The 22,205-nt window shown below is 40.6% G+C and overlaps 1 protein-coding gene across 4 annotated transcripts in view; it reads right to left on the minus strand.

The window, feature by feature from the left end:
* diaph2 (diaphanous-related formin 2) overlaps positions 1–22,205 on the minus strand; it is a 734,120-nt gene that overhangs the window by 643,357 nt on the left and 68,558 nt on the right. For 3 of the 4 annotated variants that reach the window (XM_043704498.1, XM_043704500.1, XM_043704497.1), the window contains exons 2-3: positions 20,366–20,398; positions 14,796–14,972 (exon numbers count right to left, since the gene is read on the minus strand). In XM_043704498.1, the coding sequence (XP_043560433.1) occupies positions 14,796–14,972; positions 20,366–20,398 (210 nt within the window). The remainder of the gene's footprint in view (positions 1–14,795; positions 14,973–20,365; positions 20,399–22,205) is intronic. The other variant, XM_043704499.1, reaches the window with a different exon arrangement.

Raw genomic sequence — 22,205 nt, forward strand, 5'->3', positions numbered from 1 at the left:
GTGAAAGCCATAATCTATTTATAATCCCTCAACAGATGCTAGTAAGGAGCCTTCTCCCACCAGTAGTCCATGTTGTGAAGATATCCCACAGTGCTGTTAGTTATTGATTGAAATTTTAATTCAGTAATGAAGGAGGAACAGCAATGCATTTCCAAGTCAGGGTGGCCTGTGAATATGAGGGGAACTTGGAGGTAATGGTGTCCTCATGTACCTGTTGCCCTTGTCCTTCTAGCTGTACACATGGAAGGTTTGGGAACTGCTGTTGAAGGAGGCTTGGTGATATTCGTGAATAACAGACTGCATTCACATTAAATGGCCATACAATTTGATGATCCATTTGTTAATCATTCTTACTGTACTTATACATCATCCAAAAATCATAGAACTGTTAAATAAATGGGAATGGCCAAACTATGATTATATATTATGGGAAATGATGTGTCAACTTTCATGGTATGAAAGTGAACTTTCTCGGCTACATTAGATCAGGCTTTTACAAAGTGTAACTTGACTCAACTCTCTGACAGTAGCTGAGGAACAGTAATTTCTTTTCATTTTATCTAATGATTCACCACAGATATTTCTCTAATGGACATCAAAATTTGATCAAAATAATAACCAAATAACTGAACTATACATTAAATATTTTTAAAGACAGTTGTATAGAAAAGTCCATTACCAAACAAATTACCGAAGGCAAAAAGTAGTTCAGCACCAAAATCTCAATAGAAGGACAGACTGTTGAGTATTGTCATTAAAGTTTTCAGGCAAATTTAAAGAAAAGACCAACAGGAGCATTTAAAAAATGCACCTCCCAATCTGAAGCACAGCAAAACAAGTAGAAAATGCTGGGCTCTTAATTCCAAATCTCCAACAAAAAAAGCCACAGATGAACCAGATGTAAATCTTGCTTCTTCAGGTGAGAAAAATTAAAGTACTGTACAAGTGAGAAAAAAATGTTAAGATTCGGCACAGTGGCACAGTGGTTAGCACTGCTGCCTCACAGTGCCAGAGACCCGGGTTCAATTCCCGCCTCAGGCGACTCTCTGCGTGGAGTTTGCACATTCTCCCAGTATCTGTGTGGGTTTCCTCCGGGTGCTCCGGTTTCCTCCCACAATCCAAAAATGTGCAGGTTAGGTGAATTGGCCATGCTAAATTGCCCATAGTGTTAGGTGAAGGTGTAAATGTAGGGGAATGGGTCTGGGTGGATTGCACTTCGGCGGGTCGGTGGGGACTTGTTGGGCCAAAGGGCCTGTTTCCACACTAAGTAATCTTATCTAATTTAAATCCTGTAAAGATGAGTGCTCAGCAGAATCAATACAGGACCGGGCAGAAACTTGTGAAAAGAATGATTAAAGAGCTGCAGACACAAAAACAGAGGAACACAGAAGCAAGTGTTAGCCATTCAGTTCCACCGCAACCCTGCTCTGCCATCCTCGATCATAGCCAACCATCCACTAAAACATTTTCCTGCACGGCCCTATTTGAATTTTCATAATGACAGAGCTTTCAAAGCCCTCAAGATGTGCCACCAACCTAGTGAAGAAATTTTGTCTCAGCTGTCCAAAATAGATTTCCCCTTAATCTGAGACTGCCCCCCACCACCCCAGATTCTAGATGCCTCCTGAACATGCCCTCCATTCCCACACACACGGAAAACAACCTTTCTGCGTCTATCCCAGCAAGGCCTTTAAAGACATTTGTAAGTTTCAATTAGATCACCTTTCTTCTAAACCTTAGACACTGCAGGCTCAGAACAATCCCACCATCTCAATAAAAAAAATTGATGAACGCCCAGTGCACCCCTTCTGGGAGATGGCCACTCTTCCCTAGGTAAAGACACTGGAACTGCACACCATGCTTCAAATGCCATCTCATCAAAGTTCTATAAAATTGAAAAAAAAATCACTTTTTAAATAACATTGAGGGTAATCAAAATAGGAGGTAAAAAGCATAAAGGTAAAGCCACCATAATCTTACCAGACCATAGAGTTGGTCTTTCATGAGAGGGAGAGCGAGCAAGCGGGCGCGAGCGAGCGAGAGAGGGCTGATGGCAGTTTAACCTATATGTGTCACAACACCTCAGAAAAGGGGAGAGGTTGAGAAGGCAAGTACTTCACTGGGAACTGTACTCTCAATGTTCACATCACCCTGCATCACAAAAAGACGTCCAGTTAAGTGGGATAACCAACCAACATAAAACTGAAGCTATTTCAAAAGTAGGGCGGAAAGCAAGAAACTAATGAATTAATCTCCTTTACTTTAAAATCTAAAAACAGTCGCTAATCTGCTGGAAAGACCTTTTTCCATTAGATGTTTCGTTAGTCACAAACTGATGATCTTGCTTGATTATGCTGATGCGTGCAGACCATTACCATGCAGATTCTGCAGAAACATCAGCATGACTTCAGCTTGGCAAATGATGCGTCTCCGTCCCACTATATATTCAGCCTTGCCAAAGGAAAAAAATAGGAGAAGGGGAACACCAGAGGAGTTAAATGAGGCTGTACTGATGGAATGGAGCCAATTGAGGGGTCCCAGTGGAAGCTCTGAGTAAGTGTATACAGAGAAAGGGGGAGCACCCGAATGCATTTGCCACAAGGTTGTGGCTACAGATCCGGAGAGCATACGGCCCAATTTGAGACTGGCAAAATTTGACTGCACCTTTTGACAATCAGAGAGTCAGTGCATTGGAGGTCCATGAGATAGAAGAATTGTGAAAGGAGTGTAAAATGTTTGACCCACCCCAGACAACACACACACACACACACACACACACAAGGACGTTGAGGAAAATGGTCAGAGCTTGGGAAAAGGAGACAAGAGGACAAAGGCTCAGGGAGGATGAATGGTACCTTTTAGAGTTCAAGGAGCAGCATAGGGAAATGAAACATAGGGACCAGTCTCAAGGAGACCACCATTGCCTTTTCAAAAAGGTAGGAAGGGGACCTGGGCATGGATAATGAGCCCTGCCTGCAGTCACAGGAAGTGGTAGGACTCCTAAGAGCTCACAGAAGTATTTTATTTGCAACAAAGTGCACCACATCAGAATTTGTCCAAACCCCCAAAAGGGGCAGCACGAATGAGATGGAGGCCCAACCCTTGCCATTAGAGCATCACTGTGTCTCAGTGGTTAGCTCTGCTGCCAGAGAGCACCAGGGTCATAAGTTTTGACTCCAAGCTCAAGCGATTTTCTGTGGGGACTTTGTGCATTTCCCAGTGTCTGCATGGGTTTCCTCTGGATGCTCCAGTCTCCCACAGTCTGAAGATGTGCAGGCTAGGTGGATTAGTCATGGGAAATGCAGGGTTACCGGGATAGGGTAGAGCTACGGGGTCTGGGTGGAATGTTCTTTAGAGGATGATATGAACTCAAGGGCCGAATGGCCTGCTTCCACGATTCTATGATACAACTCGAGAGACTCCAGCCCACGCCACAGAATAACGTGCAAACAATTGAGGCTACAAGTGGGTTGTGCCCCAACCTACAACGCCAGTCCCTCCAATATGGATGTGAGATGCAAAATGGGATATGACAGGGAAACTCTTAGTGGATGATAGGGTAGGACACCATCCTATCATTTTCCTTTGGGACGATGGTAGATCCCTCACCACCCTGAACATATCTATTGTAAGTAGTGACAACTGGAAAATAGAAACAAATAATTTTGAGTGGTTTTATGGAACATCCTCAAGTGGGATCAGTGAATAGCCCTTCAAACATACAAATAGGAGAGGTAGAGATAATGTATTCAATAATATTATGACAACTCCCAGGAAATCAACAGCATATCCTGGGAAGTGTTTACAGGGCCAGAGCAGCAATCTTATTGCAAGAGTTTGGGACTCCTGACCTGCTGTGCTTTTCCAGCAATACACTCTTGACTCTGATCTCCAGCATCTGCAGACCTCACTTTCTCCTTACTGCAAGAGTTGCTTGGTCAGTTTAGACTAGCAGCCCACGTCTCTCACATGCTCACGCCAGTCGAGGAGGGGTACACAGCACATGAAAGGCATTTGTTGACTGTGTTCTGGGTGGTACGTTTTACTTGCATTGTCGGGTTGAACCTATTGATAATTTTGACGGAACATTACTTCCATTCGGATGTTGCTGGATGGATGTATTAACAACAGCACAATGAGCTAAACAGTATTATACAGAAACAGAGGTACAGTCATAGCGTCATAGAGATGTACAGCATGGAAAGAGTTTTCGGTCAGCTCATCCATGCTGATCAGATACCCTACATTAATCTCGTCCCATTTGCCAGCATTTGGTCCACATCCCTCTAAATCTTTCCTATTCATATACCTTTGAAATGTTACAATTGTACCCAGCTCTTCCTCTGGCAGCTCATTGCATACAGCACCACACTCTGCATGAAAATATTGCCCCTCAGGTCCCTTTTAAATCTTTCTCTCCTCGCCTTAAACCTGTCCCCTCTAGTTTCAAACTCCCCTACCCTGGAAAAAGACCTTGACTGTTCACCCTATCCATGGCCATCATGATTTCAGAAACATCTATGAGATTATCCCTCAGCCTCTGACAGGAAAATAGCCACAGTCTTTTCAGCCTCTCAATAGCTCAAACCCTCCAAATGGCAACACTCTTGTGAATGTTTTCCAAGTTTAACAACATCCTTCCCATAGTAGGGCGAGCAACATTGAAAGTAGTAATCCAAAAGTACAGCCGCAACATGACATCCCACTCCTTTACTCAATACACTGACCAGTAAAGGCAAGTATCTCAAATACATTCTTCACTGCCCCATCTATCTGCGACTCCACTTTCAAGATACTATCAATCTGCACTCTAAGGTCTCCTTGTTCAGCAACACTCCCCAGGACCCTTACCATTAAATGTCAAAGTCCTGCCTCAATCTGTCCTACTAAAATGTCGTACTTTTGATATAGAGATTAAACTCCAGCTACCACTCTTTGGTCCAACTAATCCAAATCCCACTGTACAGTGAGGTAACCTTCTCGTGCCAATACATCACCACTAACGATACCTATTATATTCACATCCAAATCATTTAAATAAATGACGAAAAGCAGTAGACTCAGCACCAATCCTATGCAACAGACCTCCAGTCTGAAAAGCAACCCTCCACCACCACCTTGTCTCCGACCTTCAAGACAATTTTGTTTCCAAATGGCTAGTTCTCCCTGTATCCCATATGATCTACCTTTTCCAATTGTTAAACACATTACAATGTCCAATGCTCTGCCTTCACGAATCCACATCAACACTTCTTCAAAAAACTCAATCAAGATTGTGATACATGATTTTCGAAGCACAAAGTCATGTTGACTGTCTCTCATTAGTCCATGTCTTTCCAAACACACGTAAATCCTGTCCCTCAGGATCCCCTCCAACAACTTTTGCCCACCACTGATGTCAGGCGCACCAGTCTATAGCTCCCTAGCTGCTTCTTACTACTTCTCTTAAATAATGGCACCATGTTCACCAAACTTGCCTATGACTATCAATGATACAAGGAACCCAACAGTAATTTCCTTTGCTTCCCACAAAGTTCTGGGGGACACTTGATCCAGTCCCTGGGATTTATCTGCCTTTGTGTGTTTTAAGCAATCCAGCACCACCTCCTGCATAATATGGACACTAAGATATCGCTATTTATTTCCCCAAGTTCTCTAGCTTCCATATCTTTTTCCACAGTAAACACTGATGCAAATTAAGTGTCCAATATCTCCCCCATCTTTTGCAGTTCCACATAGACAGCCTTGCTTATCTTTAAGCGGCCCTATTCTCTCCTTAGTTAGTCTTTTGTCCTTGATGTACTTTAGAAACACTTTGGGATTGTCTTGAACTCTATTTGCCAAAGCTCTCCTGTTCCCCCTTTTGCCTTCCTGATTTCCCTCTTAAGTATACTTGTATTGCCTTTATACTCCTCTTGGGATTCACTCAATCCCTGCTGTCTATACCTGACATATGCTTCCTTCTTTGTGACCAGAACCTCAATTTCTCTAGTCATCCAACATTCCCTATATCTACCAGCGTTGCCCTTCATCCTAACAGGGACATACTCTGCCTGCACTCTCATTACCTCATTTTTGAAATGTTCCCACTTTTAAGCCTTGCCTTTACCTGTGAATGTCCGGCCCCAATCAACTTTTGAATTTTCTTGCCTAATACATCAAAATTGGCCTTCCTCCAATTTCAAACTAACTTTTAGATCAGGCCTCTCCTGTTCCGTAACTATTTTAAAACTAATAGAATTATGATCAAAAAGGGTTAAAAGCATGACAATGCAGCAGATAATTTACCAGAGGATAGCTCACGAATGTTTGCTGGTGATAGTAAACGTCCCCAAGGAAGCATTTTTATCAAAACAAAAAGGAGGGAGTCCTGATAAAAAGTACACAGGGAATTCCCAAGACAAAAGACAGATAGAAACAAAAACATGAGAACAGCAAGAGAATGCCAAATCACCCTTAAAAATTTTTGTTGACATCTCATCTGTACAGGATCAAGAACGGATAACTAGTTGGAAGATGAACAAGGATGGGGAGTGGACAGTACAGCTCTCAAACTGCCAAAGACCAATAGTGCTCAAGCAGGTGAGATGGCAGCAGTGGCACATAAATTGAGCCACCCAGATAAATTCCCGCAAGTATCTACTGGCTATTCACATAGTATTTACGTATGCAACAAACTTATGGAATACCTAACCAAATGGGAGGAGAGGCGCTTTGTGTCAGATTGGAAGGCCCTACTGCCTGCCCCATTGCTGAGGTTCATGTTTGAAAAGGCCATAGGCAAAGAACAGTGATCAAAATAAAAACTCATTCTAAGTTATCACCTGAGGGAATCAGACAGATAGATAAATCAGCCAAGCAAGGAACAATAGCTGGAGAAGAATGGCAGCCACAAATCGAGGAAATAGAAGCACAGAAAGAGGAAGAAGCGACGCCAATTGATTTAGCAGAAGAACAAAGAAAGGATAAAAAATTACAAAAAGTATTGGAAGGGAAGGAGTCAGAGGAATATAAGGAACAAAAAAACATACAAGTTAAAGAGGGTGTGGTACCGCATGAAGGGAAATTTGTAGGGCAAGACAGTGAAAGGAATCAGATGATTTATTGGCATCATGAAAAATATGAACACTAAGGATTAGAAAAAACCTTGGAGGTTGGAGAAGGTATGTTGGTGGCCACAAATGAAAGGGGATGTGAAACATTATGTGAAAATTGTCCAATGTGCCTAAAACCACCCTGACAACAAAATAAAGACAGGAACCGTCAGATAAGGCCAGGATAAAGGCCCCAGATACATCTACAAATTGATTTTGTAAATCTCCTACCCTCAACTATGGGAGGTACAAATACATCTTGGTAATAGTAAATCCTTCACCAAATGGGTAGAGGAATTTCCCACTCTAATCAAGACTGCTAAAATTACATAAAAATCCTGGGGTTGACCAAGGAGTAGTGAATCAGATCAAGAGACGTATTTTACGGCCCAGGTGATCCACAATATCATGACACTGCAAGGGATAAAACAAAGGTTCCATCGATCCTATATGCCCCAATCCAGTGGGATAGTCAAAAGAATGAATCGAACTTTGAAGAAAATGCTTGCCAAAATGGTGCAGCAGTAGCAGTAACAGACCATTTGACAGTGTTTTGTTTTGTCTTGATGATAATAGGAAGCATTGTAGCTTCCTCCACAGGATTTATCCCTTATAGGTTAATTGGTTGAGAGATGCATTGCCTGAATTAGACCTACCTGAGCTGGAACCAAATGGAATAATGAAAGCTAAGCAAGTACAACATCTGGTTGAATCTGTAAAAGAAGCAAATTATGTAGCTGAAAATAATATGGATAGTAAGTTCCACTTTGACTCCAAGACAAAGCCAATGGAGCTGTCGATGGGGAAACAGGTACCTCTACAAACATCTTACCTTACTGCTGGATTTGCACGACCATATGAAGTGATAGATGAAGCAAGGCCATCAGTATACAAGGTGCTAACAGCCCCTAACAAGAGTAGCTGGTATCATATTAACCAGCTACAACAATTTGGAGGGAGGGACATTTAAACCATGTTGGAAGAATGTGACACCCTAGAATTAGGAAACGAGGAATGGGATTGGGATTGGTTTTGGAACCCAGACCAAGGGGATCGTGGGACCAAAGCAACCCAAACCAAATGGAGATCCAGCAGGTGCCCCATTATCTCCTAACCCCTTAGGGGTCAGATGGACTCCTCAGGCTCACCAATGGAAATGAAAGTGAAAGAAAAAGAAAAAGGGAAATAACAGACAAAACATCCACCCTCCAACTGAATTGGATGAGGGGGGAAGAAAATGGAAGGCTGGAACATGCCTTTGATGTACATGAATTGGCTGAAGGTGTGAGGAGACTAGCGTTGTAAATACAATAAAAAGTATAGAAAAAAACTAAATAAGAGCAGAAATGTTTGGTTTGCAAGAAACTAAGACAACTGAATAAAATAGAGGAAGAGACAAACATGGGAGAATCGATGGTCATTATCTTCCTCAAAATTGCAATCTGTGTGGCCACGAGATCTTGGGACAGGCAGCTGACAGAATTGTCTTTTGGAGTGAAGGGGATAATCAATTGCGCACATAAAACCATATTTTCGATCAAATGTCACAGTAACAATCGCATGTTGGGGTGAAATGTGGCTATTTTTTGAAGATCAAGTTTTGGGATTCATCCCTTCCTTTAGGGAATGGCTCCACCAGGCAAAAAAGATGTTGATAGTTTTTACATGGTCTGAGACAAGAGTAAGCCTTGAGGATTGGAGACCTTAACAGCTTTTGATGGTTCAGTCAAGTGAATTAGAGTAGAGTATAAGGACACATTTACCTCAAAGCCAAATGTACCTGGAGGGATGGAGACAATTTGAATAGGTGCAATGGGCTAGGATCTTCACATTATAGAGATGGCCCACCAACTGCCACCATCATGATCACTGGAATTACTCCAGAGCCACACTGTAGCAAATCCCAGAGATGGGGGGAGTAGGGTTAGTTTTAGAAGAAACGAAAGAGAATAAACTCTGGTACCACAACGTAGACACATACAGGTAATGTTTAACCTGACAGACATGCAAGTGCCATGTTGGTACAATGGCACAATCCAGAAGCACTTTGACCACCACCCGAGACAACACTTAGTCACAATGAATTTACAGAAAGAAAAAGGAGAAAGAGAGGGTTGATAGAGATAACAGGAGCAGGCACATACAACATAGCAGAATGAAGTTCTCTCCAGGAAAAGATGAGGATAGTAGTTGGCAAGAAATCCCAGGATCAACAAAAGACAAGGAGGGTAGGATGGCAAGCAGTACAGGAAGCCTCAAGCACCAAAATGTTGAGATCAGTTCAGAATATTACTAGCAACCTGCAGTAATAATGCAGTATTTTGTTCAACATATACTAGCTGGTTCCTGTCGATAGTTAGCACAAATATGTTGCAATTAGGTGCTCAGAGTATTGAACTGGAAGTCAGATGATCAACTGACATGGGTGGGGAGAAGGCATCCATAAGTCACCTCAGAAGCCTCACTCTCACCAACCAGGTGTTGAGCACCTGTAATGGCAATAAAGGTCAGCTTTACATTGGTGCAGTGCTTCATATACCCAAACATGGGGATAATCTGATACACCTCCAATAAGAGTTCATAATGTGGGTAAATATGAAGGAACTTGGATATTATTAAGTAACCCGCCATTCCAAGCTATAGTTCTGGAGGGATCCAAAGGTTGGGGGGCAAGGGAGAGAGTGATTTGTCTGAATGCCATCAAGGAGGAAACTATTGGGAAAAGGGCTAACTCACTGTGAACTTAGTAGGAGACATCTGTATCACCACAGCAGCCTCAGGATTTAAAAAAGGACAGAAATGGTGCACCTTAGATGGACAACATGTGGCTATCAGCAATATTTCTTCCTACTTAAACAGAATTTGGTGGCTAATGATTAAGCCAGAACCCAATGAGAGACTGCACATAACTCTAACCATCCACCCATATGATACAGACGATGATTTACAGCTGGGGATGATTCCACAACTCACCGCAGACTCTGTGAAGCTCATTTTTGAGGCAAAGGAAGTTATCCATAAATGGACTATGCACATGAAGGAGACAAATACTCATGCAGAACAGGCAGATAGGCACTTCCAGGCTCCAAGTTTCTGAAGTAAAATTTGGAATCTAGGATTGAACCTAGGTCCATCCATGGATTAGAGTTGTGTCTCACATGATTGTTGTACTACAATTTGTTATAATGTTGCAATAGTCTTGTTTTGTTTGTTAAAACGTAAAGTTAAGAAATGGAAGAGACTGACAGTAGGGATTGGTCTCCTTAAAATAGCTTGTATGGAAGAGGGTTTGTAATGGTTGCCTATGTAAGGCAAGAACAATCTAAACATAGCTGGTTTGCAGTTCTTTTTACGATGCATTCATCATTTGTATTGATATTGTACATTTCTTGTAAGATGTGCAAAGCATATAACAGTATATTTGCCAAGGAAGAAGAGAAAAATATTCAAACTGATTTATAAATTTGATTATACTTGTGATTACGTTTTTGATAAGTACAAGGAATATACTGTATGGAATGAAACAGGTGTCTGTATGGCACTTCAGTCACTGCTCCAACAACTTGACTGTTGGAATACCGAGGCCAAGATAGTGTTTTGGGTACAGACTTACAACTAAATATCAAACCCACAGCAAAAGTATAAAAAAGTTGCTCATTCATTCATGACACAGATACCACTGGAAATAAAGTGTCATGGTCAATGGATATTTTCCAGGCTGGAGGAAGGTTTGTATTGGAGGAGTGGTCAATATTGTGACCCTTGTTTTTCCTGATATATTTTAATAATTTAGATCTTAATACACAGGAGACAATTTCAGAATTAATGAATAATACAAAACTTGGGAGTACTATAAACTGAGAAGTCAAGGACAGCTTTAAGCTAGTAAAAGTAGGCAAACTGATGGCAGACAAAGGTCAAAGCACAGAAGCGTGAGGTGATGCGTTTTGTGAGGAAGAATATGGACAGACAATAAAAAAATACAGGTCTAATAGTGAAAGGGGGCAGGAGCAGAGGGAAGCTGAGTGTATACATGCACAGATCACAATGTGATAGAGAGCAGTTACTAAAGCATCGAATATCTTGGGCTTTATTAATAGGGACGTAGGTTGCAAGAGCAAAGAGGTCATGTTGAACTTAGATAAAAGGTATTTGTTACACCTCAGTTGGAGTGATGTGTACAACTCTGGGTGTCACATTATGAGGAGGTTGTGAATACATTCGAGTAGGTGCAGAAATTATCACAAAGATTAGAAACTTAAATTAAGACGACAAATCGGACTGTTCTCCTTGGTAAGAAGGAAGTTAAGAGGAGTTCTGATAATTTTCAAAACCATGAGGTCTGCACTGAGCAGATAGGAAGAATCTTTTCTGCTCCTAAAAAGGATCAAGAATGAAAAGGAATGCATTTAAAGTGACATGCAAGCATAAGTGCAGGGAAACCTGGCAAATTGGCTCAGTGGCAGGACAGTCAAAAGGTGTTTGCCTAACAGGAGGCCTGTGTCCAGTGGCATATTGTAGGGCTCATTGCTGCATCCCTTGATCTAGATGAGAATGCAGATGTGATCAGTCAGATCACAACAATTGGTGATGTGGAAGATAACAAGGAAGAAACCCTTTGATCAAAGGACAAAACAGACCAACTGGTCAGATGGTCAAAAGAGTGGCAAACGGAAGCTAATCCTGAAACATTAGACATCTTGCATTTGGAAGGACAAACAAAGCAAGAGAGCACAATGAATGATATAACCATAGACAACAAATATCAGATGGACCTCGGTGTGCATGCCCACAGATCCTTGAAGGCCACAGGACAGTATGATTAAGGCGGCATCCATGACTTCATAAGCCAAAGCACTGAATACAAGAGCAAGGAGGTTATGATAGTACTCCAACTGGAGTACTGAGTGCAATTCAGGTCGCCACATGACAAGAATAATACGATTGCAATTAAAGAGGGTTCAGAGGAGATCCACCAAGACATGGCCTAGGTTAAGCTATGGATTGAAACTAGATAGACTGGAGTTATTTACTTTGCACAGAAAAGGCTGAGTGGAGTTCTGATGGAGGTTACAAAGTTTGAGGTGCATGCACAAACAGGATAGATAGGAAGAAATATTTCCACTTAACAGGAGGGGTCAATAGCCATCTTTAAGGTCACCCCTACCTCCTGGTCCAAAGGTAGGACCACTACCACAGACTCAATTCCCCATAGTGTCAACAAAGGCATTCAAGAAGAAACTGGATAATTATTTGACTGGAAACAATGAGCATGTGTGTGGGTAAAGCCAGTCAAACATCACTAATCCATAATTCTTATGTACTTCATGATGGGCTAAATAGACTCTTCCTACACTGCAACAATAAATGAGACATTATAAACATTAATAAAAATTGGGGGCTCTTTCATCCTGAACAAAGAACAATGCTCAATAGCATATTGACTGTTTGAGACAATCTCAATGAACCAATAGATCTTATCCAGTTTGATTTTTTCTGCGGTGCATTCCAACAATTAGTGGGGTTAAATGTAAAGAAAATAAGTGTAGATGCTTGAGAAATCTTTAAGATCAAATTCCCAACAAATTAAACCTTTAAAAGGTTTTTAGTTAGTGAAAGCCAGCATGGATTCAAGACAGGTAGATCATGCTTGACAAAAAGCCTCACTGAAGTTTTGACAGGTGACTAAGATAGAGAATAGTGAAATGTCATGGAAGTTGTTTATAAGGACTACCATAAAGCAGTTAATATAAGTCCCATAAAAGAGACTGTTAACCAAGCAGAAGCTCACAGAACTGAGGGCAATTAACTAACATGGCCGGGAAAGTTTTGACAGGAAGTAGTGTTAATGGGTGTTACACTAATGTTAGTGTATTTAGCAGGATGCAACCAGTGGTGTCCCACAAGGATCTATGTTAGGGCCTAATTATTCACATTATTTATTAACAACTTGGATAATGGTTTAAAGTCTTATATCCAAGTTTGCTGATGATAAAAAATTAAGCAGAATTAGAGACAGTAACAATGATAAAATTACAAAGGGATGTTGAAACACTAAGTGAATGGGAAAACTGTAGCAGATAGAGTTCACGGTAAGCAACTATGAAGTTATCCATTTTGGACAGGGAAAGGACAAATCAGGGTACTTTCTAGATTTTACAGAATTAAAAAAGTGGATGTACGAAGAAACGTGGCAGTTTAAGTACATAAATCTTTAAATGCTATGAACAAGTGCAGAAAATAATTAAGAAGCCAAAATAATGCTATCCTTGATAGAGAAAAATGGAATATAAAAGATAGAGGTTATGCTGTAGTAATACAAAATCATAGTCAGACCTCCATCTAAAGTACTGTGCACCAGTGCAACTGGGCACACTACCTTGTGAAGAATATATTGGTCTTCGAAGGTATACAACCTAAGCTTAGAAGAATGATACCCTGGATTTCACTGACTAAATTATGAGGGGAGATTATACAAATTTAGCCTGTCTAAATTTTAGACAAGTGTGATCTGATCAAAGTCTTCAAGATGTTAACAGGGAAAGATAGGGTAGAAGATAAACCGTTTCCACTGGTTGTGGATTCTAGAACCAGGGAACAATGTGAAAATTAAGGTTCGTGTGTTCAACAGAGATGTTAAGGAGCACTTCTACACACAAACCATGATAAAGGTTTGGAACAGTCTTCCACAAATGGCAGTTGACACTTGATCAGTTGTTAGTTTTAAATTTGAGATTTTTTTTTAATTTAGCAAAAGTATTAAGGGACATGGGTCAAAGCTGGATGCACTGAGTTCGGCCACAAATCAGCCAGAATCTCATTGAATGGAGGAACACGGTCAAGGGACTGAATGGCCTACTCTTGTTGCTATTTCAGATAATGTTATAATTGGCAATTGCTCGTGTAACTAATAAAGTAAGCCATATGACAGACCAATTAGAGCAGTGAAAGGGAATCTGCAGGCACACACAAAGTTAAGAATGGGAGAATACATGGAAATCCTACATTATGCAAGCTGCGCAAAGTCACTAATGCTAGCATAAAGTCATCAAGAAATTGAGGCAATCAATAGTTTCCAGTTAATGTCCAGTGCCTCCAAGTGAACTAAGAAATGATTCAGTAAATGTGTGGCTGACATAATGGCCCCTCAGAAGGCATGAGGCAAATTTGAATCACGTCCTGATGTTAAAATGGCAGGGGCAAAAGTAGCTTTGACTTCTTGTAATTTTTGATTGCCAAACTGTTATTCTAAATCCTTAAGTTGTATTATTAAAGGTATTTTCTGAAAATATAAATAGAGATCAATTATTTTAGAAAAATATTGAAGGTGTCACTGAATGTGGTATTCTTTAAAAAAGCCTTGAAAAGAAAAGTTGCACATTTTGGTAAAAATATATCCTGTAACTGAAATATTCTGCAGGATTTAACCGGTGACTCAAATAGCCACTTTAACTGTCAAAGTAAACAAGTCATGACAATATTAAGTCTTCAATTAAAATGCTGATCCTGCTACTTCATGCGTGTTTAAACAAATTATGATGTAGCAGATCATAGCATCACAACTTCCTCTACAAACACAGCTTAGTGCACAGCTACAAGCGATGTCATAGCCTGTCCGTTTGCAGTTAAAAATGTCTAGCCAGTCAAGTTTTCGAGAAATTATAGAATTGTTCTTTCAGTTAAAAGCAGCATAGTACTCACCATCATTTTTTCAAAGAGATCTAAAATTTCTTTCTCAGAAAGATTCATAAAACATTCCTCAAATACTGGTTGTGCTAGTGGTAAGTCACACATGGCTGTTTGGGAGTCAGTAGGATGCTGTATGTGAGGTTTCTCTTTTTTTGTAGATGACTTTCGAAAGCTGGTTAATCTGTCACGCTGTCAAAATAAACACATTGTATCAAAATCATTTCATAAAGATTTCTAGATCTACACAACTGCCTAAAATATTCTATTTCAAGCACATCAGTTACAAAAGCATGCATACTTGCAGTGATTCTCTAAGTGATTCTCTAAGTGATTAAAATACAGTTTCATGCTTTATTTCTGACAAGCAGCAAAATTGAAGAGTCAAGTATCAAAATTAAAGGCTACACCTTACTTTCAAACTGTTCATGAACAAAAGAATTTTAAGGAAGATAACTTGTTTTTCAACTTAATAGGCAGTTTAGATACACAGAACATCTTGAAAATCGAAGTTTAGTTAAAAAACATGCAGTGAGAGTTTGTTGTAAAATATTGTTTTTGTCCTTGTTCCAGAAAAGCTTCCTTTTCACTGAAGAGAAGATCAACAAAATCAAACCAAACAAAGAATGATAGATCAGGCTGTTGCTGCCCCACTGAGCTAATTTCCTCCTATCTTCACTCCATCCTCTCTCCACCAGTCCAGACCCTGCCCACATACAAATGCGATTCCCCTAATACCCTCTGCCACTCTGACAATGTGCGGTCCCTTGGCCCGAACTGTCTCCTCTTTACTACAGATGTCCAAACTCTTTATACTTCCATTCCCCACCAAGATGGTCTGGGAGTTCTTGGCTTCTTCCATGAACAAGAGCCTGAATAATCCCCATCCACCATCACTCCCCTCCATTTGGATGAACTTGTTCTTTCACTGAACAATTTCTCCTTTAATTCATCTCACTTCTGCCAAGTCAAAGGCATGGCTATGGGCACCTGCATAGGTCCCAGTTATGCCTGCCTCTTTATGGGGGAACATCCTTGTTCAAGTCCGACAGTGGCTCCCTCCCATAACTCTTTCTTTAGTACGTCAATGACTGTTCTGGCGCCAACTGTACCTTGACAAATTTGTTCATGTTGCCTCTAAATCCCACCCCTCTAACTTTCACATCATCCATTCCTGACATTTCCTTTCCGTTCCTTGACCTGTCTCCATTTCAAGGGATAATCTGTCCGCTGTCATCCACTACAATGTCACAGACTCTCACAGCTGGCCTTCACTACAGCTATTCCCACCCCATGCCCTGCAAGATTCTGTTTCATTCTCTCAGTTCCTTTACCTACATCTTATCTGTTCAGATGATGCTACCTTCCAAAACAAAGCTGCTGACATGGTTTCCTTCCTCTATAACCATGGTTTCCTGTCCACTGCAGTTGACAGGACCCTCAACTATCACCCATGCTTCTGCCCTTGCTTTCCCATCACTCACTACGTGATCAGGACCTCCTTGATCTCATTTCTCATCCCACCAACTTCCAATATTCAAAAGGATCATCCTCTGCCATTTCAGACGACTCCAGCAGAAGGTCACATTCAAACACATCTGCCCCTCACTCCCAGTTTGCATTCCGCAGGGATCATTCCCTCCTGGACATCCTGTCCATTCCTCAACCACCAATGTAACCACAGAAGGTTTAACACCTGCCCGTTCACCTACTCCCTGATCACCATCCAAGGGCCTAAGCAGTCTTTCCAGATGAAGCAGCATTTCACTTGTACCTACTCCAATCTTGTACATTATATTCGCTTCACGCAATAAGACCTACTCTTCATTGGAGAAACCAAACGCAGATTTGGTGACTGCTTTGCAGAACATCTCTGGTCCGTGCACATGCCCGTAGCCAGTCATTTTAATACAGCTCCAGTGAATCACAGCGAAAACAAGGGGAGCAACATCTCATCGTCAAATTATGCACTTTACAACCTTCTGGGCTCAATACAGAGTATGCCACCTTCAGATGGCGAACCCATTCCTTCCTTTTCTTTTAGTTTTGTCTGTTACATTCTGTCACCATGTCCTCGCTCCCCTTTCCTGACACCAGTGAAACTGTCTGTTCTTTCCAGTCTGGAATTTAGACAGACTATTTGTTTTCCGTTCTCACATTTCAATCACATATCTGTCGTCCTGCTGTAACACACATTTCATTAACACAAATTCACCGCAACACAACTGACAAACTGGCAATACTGTTTCTAACACCCGAACTTTTAAAATATGTGTTGACTGTAACGTGATTACATCGCCAGCACTTTAAGCACTATTTCTGAAGTGCGATTTTTCTATAATCAGGATTGCACAAGAACACAACCATCGCATGATAGAAGAACTATCTGTAATCTGAACTACCAAAATCCTTTCTCCCCCAGTACTCCAACACCATCAGCCCCACCCCACCACTGCATAAGTACTGCCCCCTCCACACTTCACTTCAGCCCTGATGAAGAGTCATTGCAACTTGAAACAATAGCTTGCTTTCTCTTTATGGATGCTGCCTAACCCACTGTGATCTCCAGCATTTTTGTTTTCAGTAAAGAATTCCCTGCTTTGTCAGGTATAATGCATAAGGTAGCAATCACATTTCTAAGCAACAATGTTGTAGATTCAAATCACATCCCAGGACTTAAGTGCAACCATTCGGGTTGACATTTCAATGATGCACTCAGGGCTTGCTGCACTTTCAGAGGTTTATTTTGATTGAGGTATTAAAAAGGCACCATCTACCTGAAATAGAGACAGAAAGATCCCTTGCTCCATCTTAACCAGCAGAGGAATTATACCTAGCATCCTAAACACTGTTGTGGTTCTGTTCGCCGAGCTGGAAGTTTTTGTTGCAAACGTTTCGTCCCCTGGCTAGGCGACATCATCAGTGCTTGGGAGCCTCCTGCGAAGCGCTTCTTTGATGTTTCCTCCGGTGTTTATAGTGGTCTGTCCCTGCCGCTTCCGGTTGTCAGTTTCAGCTGTCTGCTGTAGTGGTTGGTATATTGGGTCCAGGTCGATGTGTTTGTTGATGGAGTTTGTGGATGAATGCCATGCCTCTAGGAGTTCCCTGGCTGTTCTCTGTCTGGCTTGCCCTATGATAGTAGTGTTGTCCCAGTCGAATTCATGTTGCTTGTTGTTTGCGTGTGTGGCTACTAAGGATAGCTGTTCGTGTCGTTTCGTGGCTAGTTGATGTTCATGTATGCAGATTGTTAGCTGTCTTCCTGTTTGTCCTATATAGTCTTTTGGGCAGTCCTTGCATTATATTTTGCATACTACATTAGTTTTGCTCATGTTGGGTATCGGGTCCTTCGTTCTGGTGAGTTGTTGTCTGAGCGTGGCTGTTGGTTTGTGTGCCGTTATGAGTCCTTGGGGTCGCAGTAGACTGGCTGTCAGTTCCGAGATGCTCCTGATGTATGGTACCATCATAGGGCACGCCAGACCGAGAACAGCCAGGGAATTCCTAGAGGCATGGCATTCATCCACAAATTCCATCAACAAACACATCGATCTGGACCCAATAAACCAACCACTACAGCGGACAGCTGAAACTGACAACCGGAAGCGGCAGGGACAGACCACTATAAACACCGGAGGAAACATCAAAGAAGCGCTTCGCAGGAGGCTCCCAAGCACTGATGATGTCGCCTAGCCAGGGGACGAAACGTTTGCAACAAAAACTTCCAGCTCGGCGAACAGAACCACAACAACGAGCACCCGAGCTACAAATCTTCGCACAAACTCTGAATCCTAAACACTATCCCTTAATTAATACAAACATACCAGATTATCTAAATGATAACATTCATGTTCATGGGACCTGTACTCAAATTTGTTGTCACATTTTACATGTTACAATAGTGGGGACACATTGTCATTACGATTAGCACTGTTTAAATGCAAACAATTTGTTATATTGTGAATTGACTACAGGTTAAACTGTAGGCATCACAGCACTAATCTTGACAGCTTTATTCAAATTACGTATGACTAAGCTATTTACACAGTACAAAACTTAAAAAGCCGAACTTGAGGAAGCCATATGTTAGAACACAAGTGCTTCCATACACATTGTCATACAATGAAGTTTTCTGCCTTTGCAACAAGTCCCTCAATTCAAGTCTGCTGTTTGAAGCAATGCAAAGACTTGACCTTTCAAGCAAGCCATGTTAAGACAAATACTAAGCAGTCCTAAACAGTTATTAGTACTCAGTAGGTTGTTTCGATGTTCTTTTAATGGTGGTCATTGGGAAACCTAATAATAAAGAAAAGTACACTTCAAAGTGTGTCTAAAATGAAATGCAAGATCCTTAGATAGTTAAGTCTTGGCCATCTGAATAGCAAAGTCATCACAGTCATGCAATTATAGAAAATGCATCAATGCTGTGTAAAGACAATAAAACATACAATAATTCATTAGTTTCAAGTGTCCCGTTGTTAGATTGGCATGCATAATTAGAACATACAGAGTTTAAGAAAGTTAGGAAAATGTCATCATGTATAAAGATACTTTTAACTGCTTACGAATGATCTCGGTGAAGTGCCCATGATTATATTTCTGCCCATTAAGTTTATACTCAGCTAAATATCTTCTCAGTCACAAAAGACACATCAGGACAATCATTCATAATGGAATAGGCTTGCGTCATGCTTAATATAACAATCCAATCTGGAAGGAAATAATCTTAAAATCCAACTTTGCAGTTAGTTATATGGCCTTAAATTTGATTAATTGGCTCAAAATTCTGTTTAATAAAATAATGGTCACCAGGGACAAATACTTTATAAATTATGTTAGAAATATATTCCAAAGTGGGATCATCACGAACATGAAAGAACTTGCATAATTTATTGATCACATTAATATTGCAATTGTTTTCAAGAACTGTAAGGGACTCCCAAGTTAACACAGTAAGGGACTCCCTTTTTTTTTAAATTTACTCAAAGTTTAGTAGTAGCCAAGATATCTCTGCAACATGGCAATTCAATTTTAATACTTGGAAAAGAAAATAATGTATTTTATATAGAAGATTGAATTGTAAATATGAACATGCCACAGATTAGAAGAAGAACTAATTATAATCTCTAGTTAAATTCCTTGGGGGGAAATAAAATTAAAAACATCAAAGAAGTTGAGATGGATCTGCTTTTTTTTCTTTGAGACCCCAGACAGTGGAATTCAATTTTCCCAAATCATTTAACTGATTCATTGTCCATTTTTGTTTGAGACTGAGGTACTTTGCAGCTCTAAGTTTATTCTCGACATTATTTGCAGAGGACATAGATAAAACAAACTTCGCCAAAAAGAAGTCCTACTTTGACGTTCCATCCCACTGGGCAGTAAATAGCTTGATTCAGCAAACAAAGTGGATTTTAGAAACTAGAAGCAAAATTGAGGAACCACATTAATTGTTCTCAGGTTATTCTTGAAGGAGAACAAATAATGATGATTTCCACATATACTACGAAAGTTAAAAACTACAGTTTTTTTTAGCATGCACAATTTAGTGATTTTAGGTATACAGTGAAGAATAGATTCCAGAACAGGCTTACCACATCATCCGCCAAAGTTTTTATGTTAAGGTTCTGTAGAAGGCAGAAAAAAAAGAAAACATCACCTACAGCTGCAAAATACCCAATCACCATTTCACACTTCTAAAGTAGTCAACCAGTATACTTAAAAAGAGTAGAGTCTACGAAGTCCAGACCTAGAAAATTCAAAATCAAAAATGGGTGTTGGTTATGGCTTAAGACTCAGTTCTATTGCGTGACACCTGGAACTCCCAAAACTGAACTGCAATTATTTTAAACATCTTTCGGCATAGAGTTAAACCAACATTTTTTTTTCACACAAACAATCTAGATATTGCACATAGACATTGCTGACATTACCTTGTGACACATAAATATGAACAAAAACCTTATTAGCTTCTATTTAATGAAGTGAAATGGTCAGTCACAAACATATAATCTTTTTTTACAACCTCCAAAAGGAAATCAGCAGCTCATCAAATCCACCACATGACCTCTGATCACCCATTGAGAATTTTGTACCAAATAGTTTTTTTTTTTAGTTAGGAGGTCTTCCTCTTACTCTTCCACCACTTCTCCATCATCGTTCCATTTCCCCCCTCAGTCGAAGAAAAACGCTCAGAGACAGTATAGTTTTACTTCCTCCATCTTTATTCTGGGCTCTGGAGGGAGCGAGAACTCTGTGCACAGAGACACGAGTTCATGGTCTTCTCTGAAACAGCAGTTTCTCAATGAAGTATGTAGTCATTTTACAGGGAGGAGCATCCAGATAAGGCAGCATACATATTGATTGCAAGTCAGACAGCATCTAAGGTGCAGGAAAAAAAAAATGCAATGTTTCGGGCATCAGGAATGAGGATGAAGGGCTTCTGCCTGAAACGTCAATCTTCCTGCTCCTCAGATGCTGCCTGACCTACACTACTCTAATCTTGAGTCTGACCTCCAGCATCTGCAGTACTCACTTTTGCCTCTATATACTGATTGAGTGACCATTACAATCAACAAGTATCAATAATAATGATTAAGCCATCTGCTCTTACACAATGAATAACTGGCATCACATAATCAATACTTTTCACCTTGTTAAACTGACCTCACATATCAAATGCTTGCAATATTGTTAAATGGCTCGACATAATGAATACTTTTCCACCTTGTTAACCTATTACCCTTCCCTGCAGCACCCCATTGTTAACTGTGAGTTCTTATCTGATCGGAGTCATGCTCAGCTGAACCTCTTGTTTCACAAAACTCAGAAATTAACTCTTTCCCTGCCTACTTACACCCTATACATATTCTCACCATATCCCTAAATGGAGGTATAGAGACCAGTTTCTGACTCAGTTGAGACTGACCAAAACCAATTTCCACAGAAAAGAAAGTAATTAACTTAATTTAACACTTTCTTACATCGCTTCATACAGGTTAAAAAACACCAAGGACAACAGTATCGCTTTTACATTTTACACTGAACTACATACAATTACATACAATGCACAGCAAACAGATCATTAGATGAAACTAGTCCATGATGGTGTTCACTCAAATCTCCCCCCCCCACCACCCTCTTTATCTGAATCTTTTCTGACCATCTTTACCTTTCTCTATCATATATTTGCCGAATGTGCTTCAAATGTATCTAGAAGATTCTCTTCAAACATGCCTTGGGTAACTGTTGCTGGAAAAGCGCAGGTCAGGCAGCATCCAAGGAGCAGGAGAATCGACGTTTCGGGCATGAGCCCTTCTTCAGGAATGAGGAAAGTGTGCCCAGCAGGCTAAGATAAAAGGTAGGGAGGAGGGACTTGGGGGAGGGGCGTTGGAAATGCGATAGGTGGAAGGAGGTAAAGGTGAGGGTGATAGG

Source organism: Chiloscyllium plagiosum, chromosome 15, assembly GCF_004010195.1.
Source record: "Chiloscyllium plagiosum isolate BGI_BamShark_2017 chromosome 15, ASM401019v2, whole genome shotgun sequence".
NCBI classification, from domain to species: Eukaryota; Metazoa; Chordata; class Chondrichthyes; order Orectolobiformes; family Hemiscylliidae; genus Chiloscyllium; species Chiloscyllium plagiosum.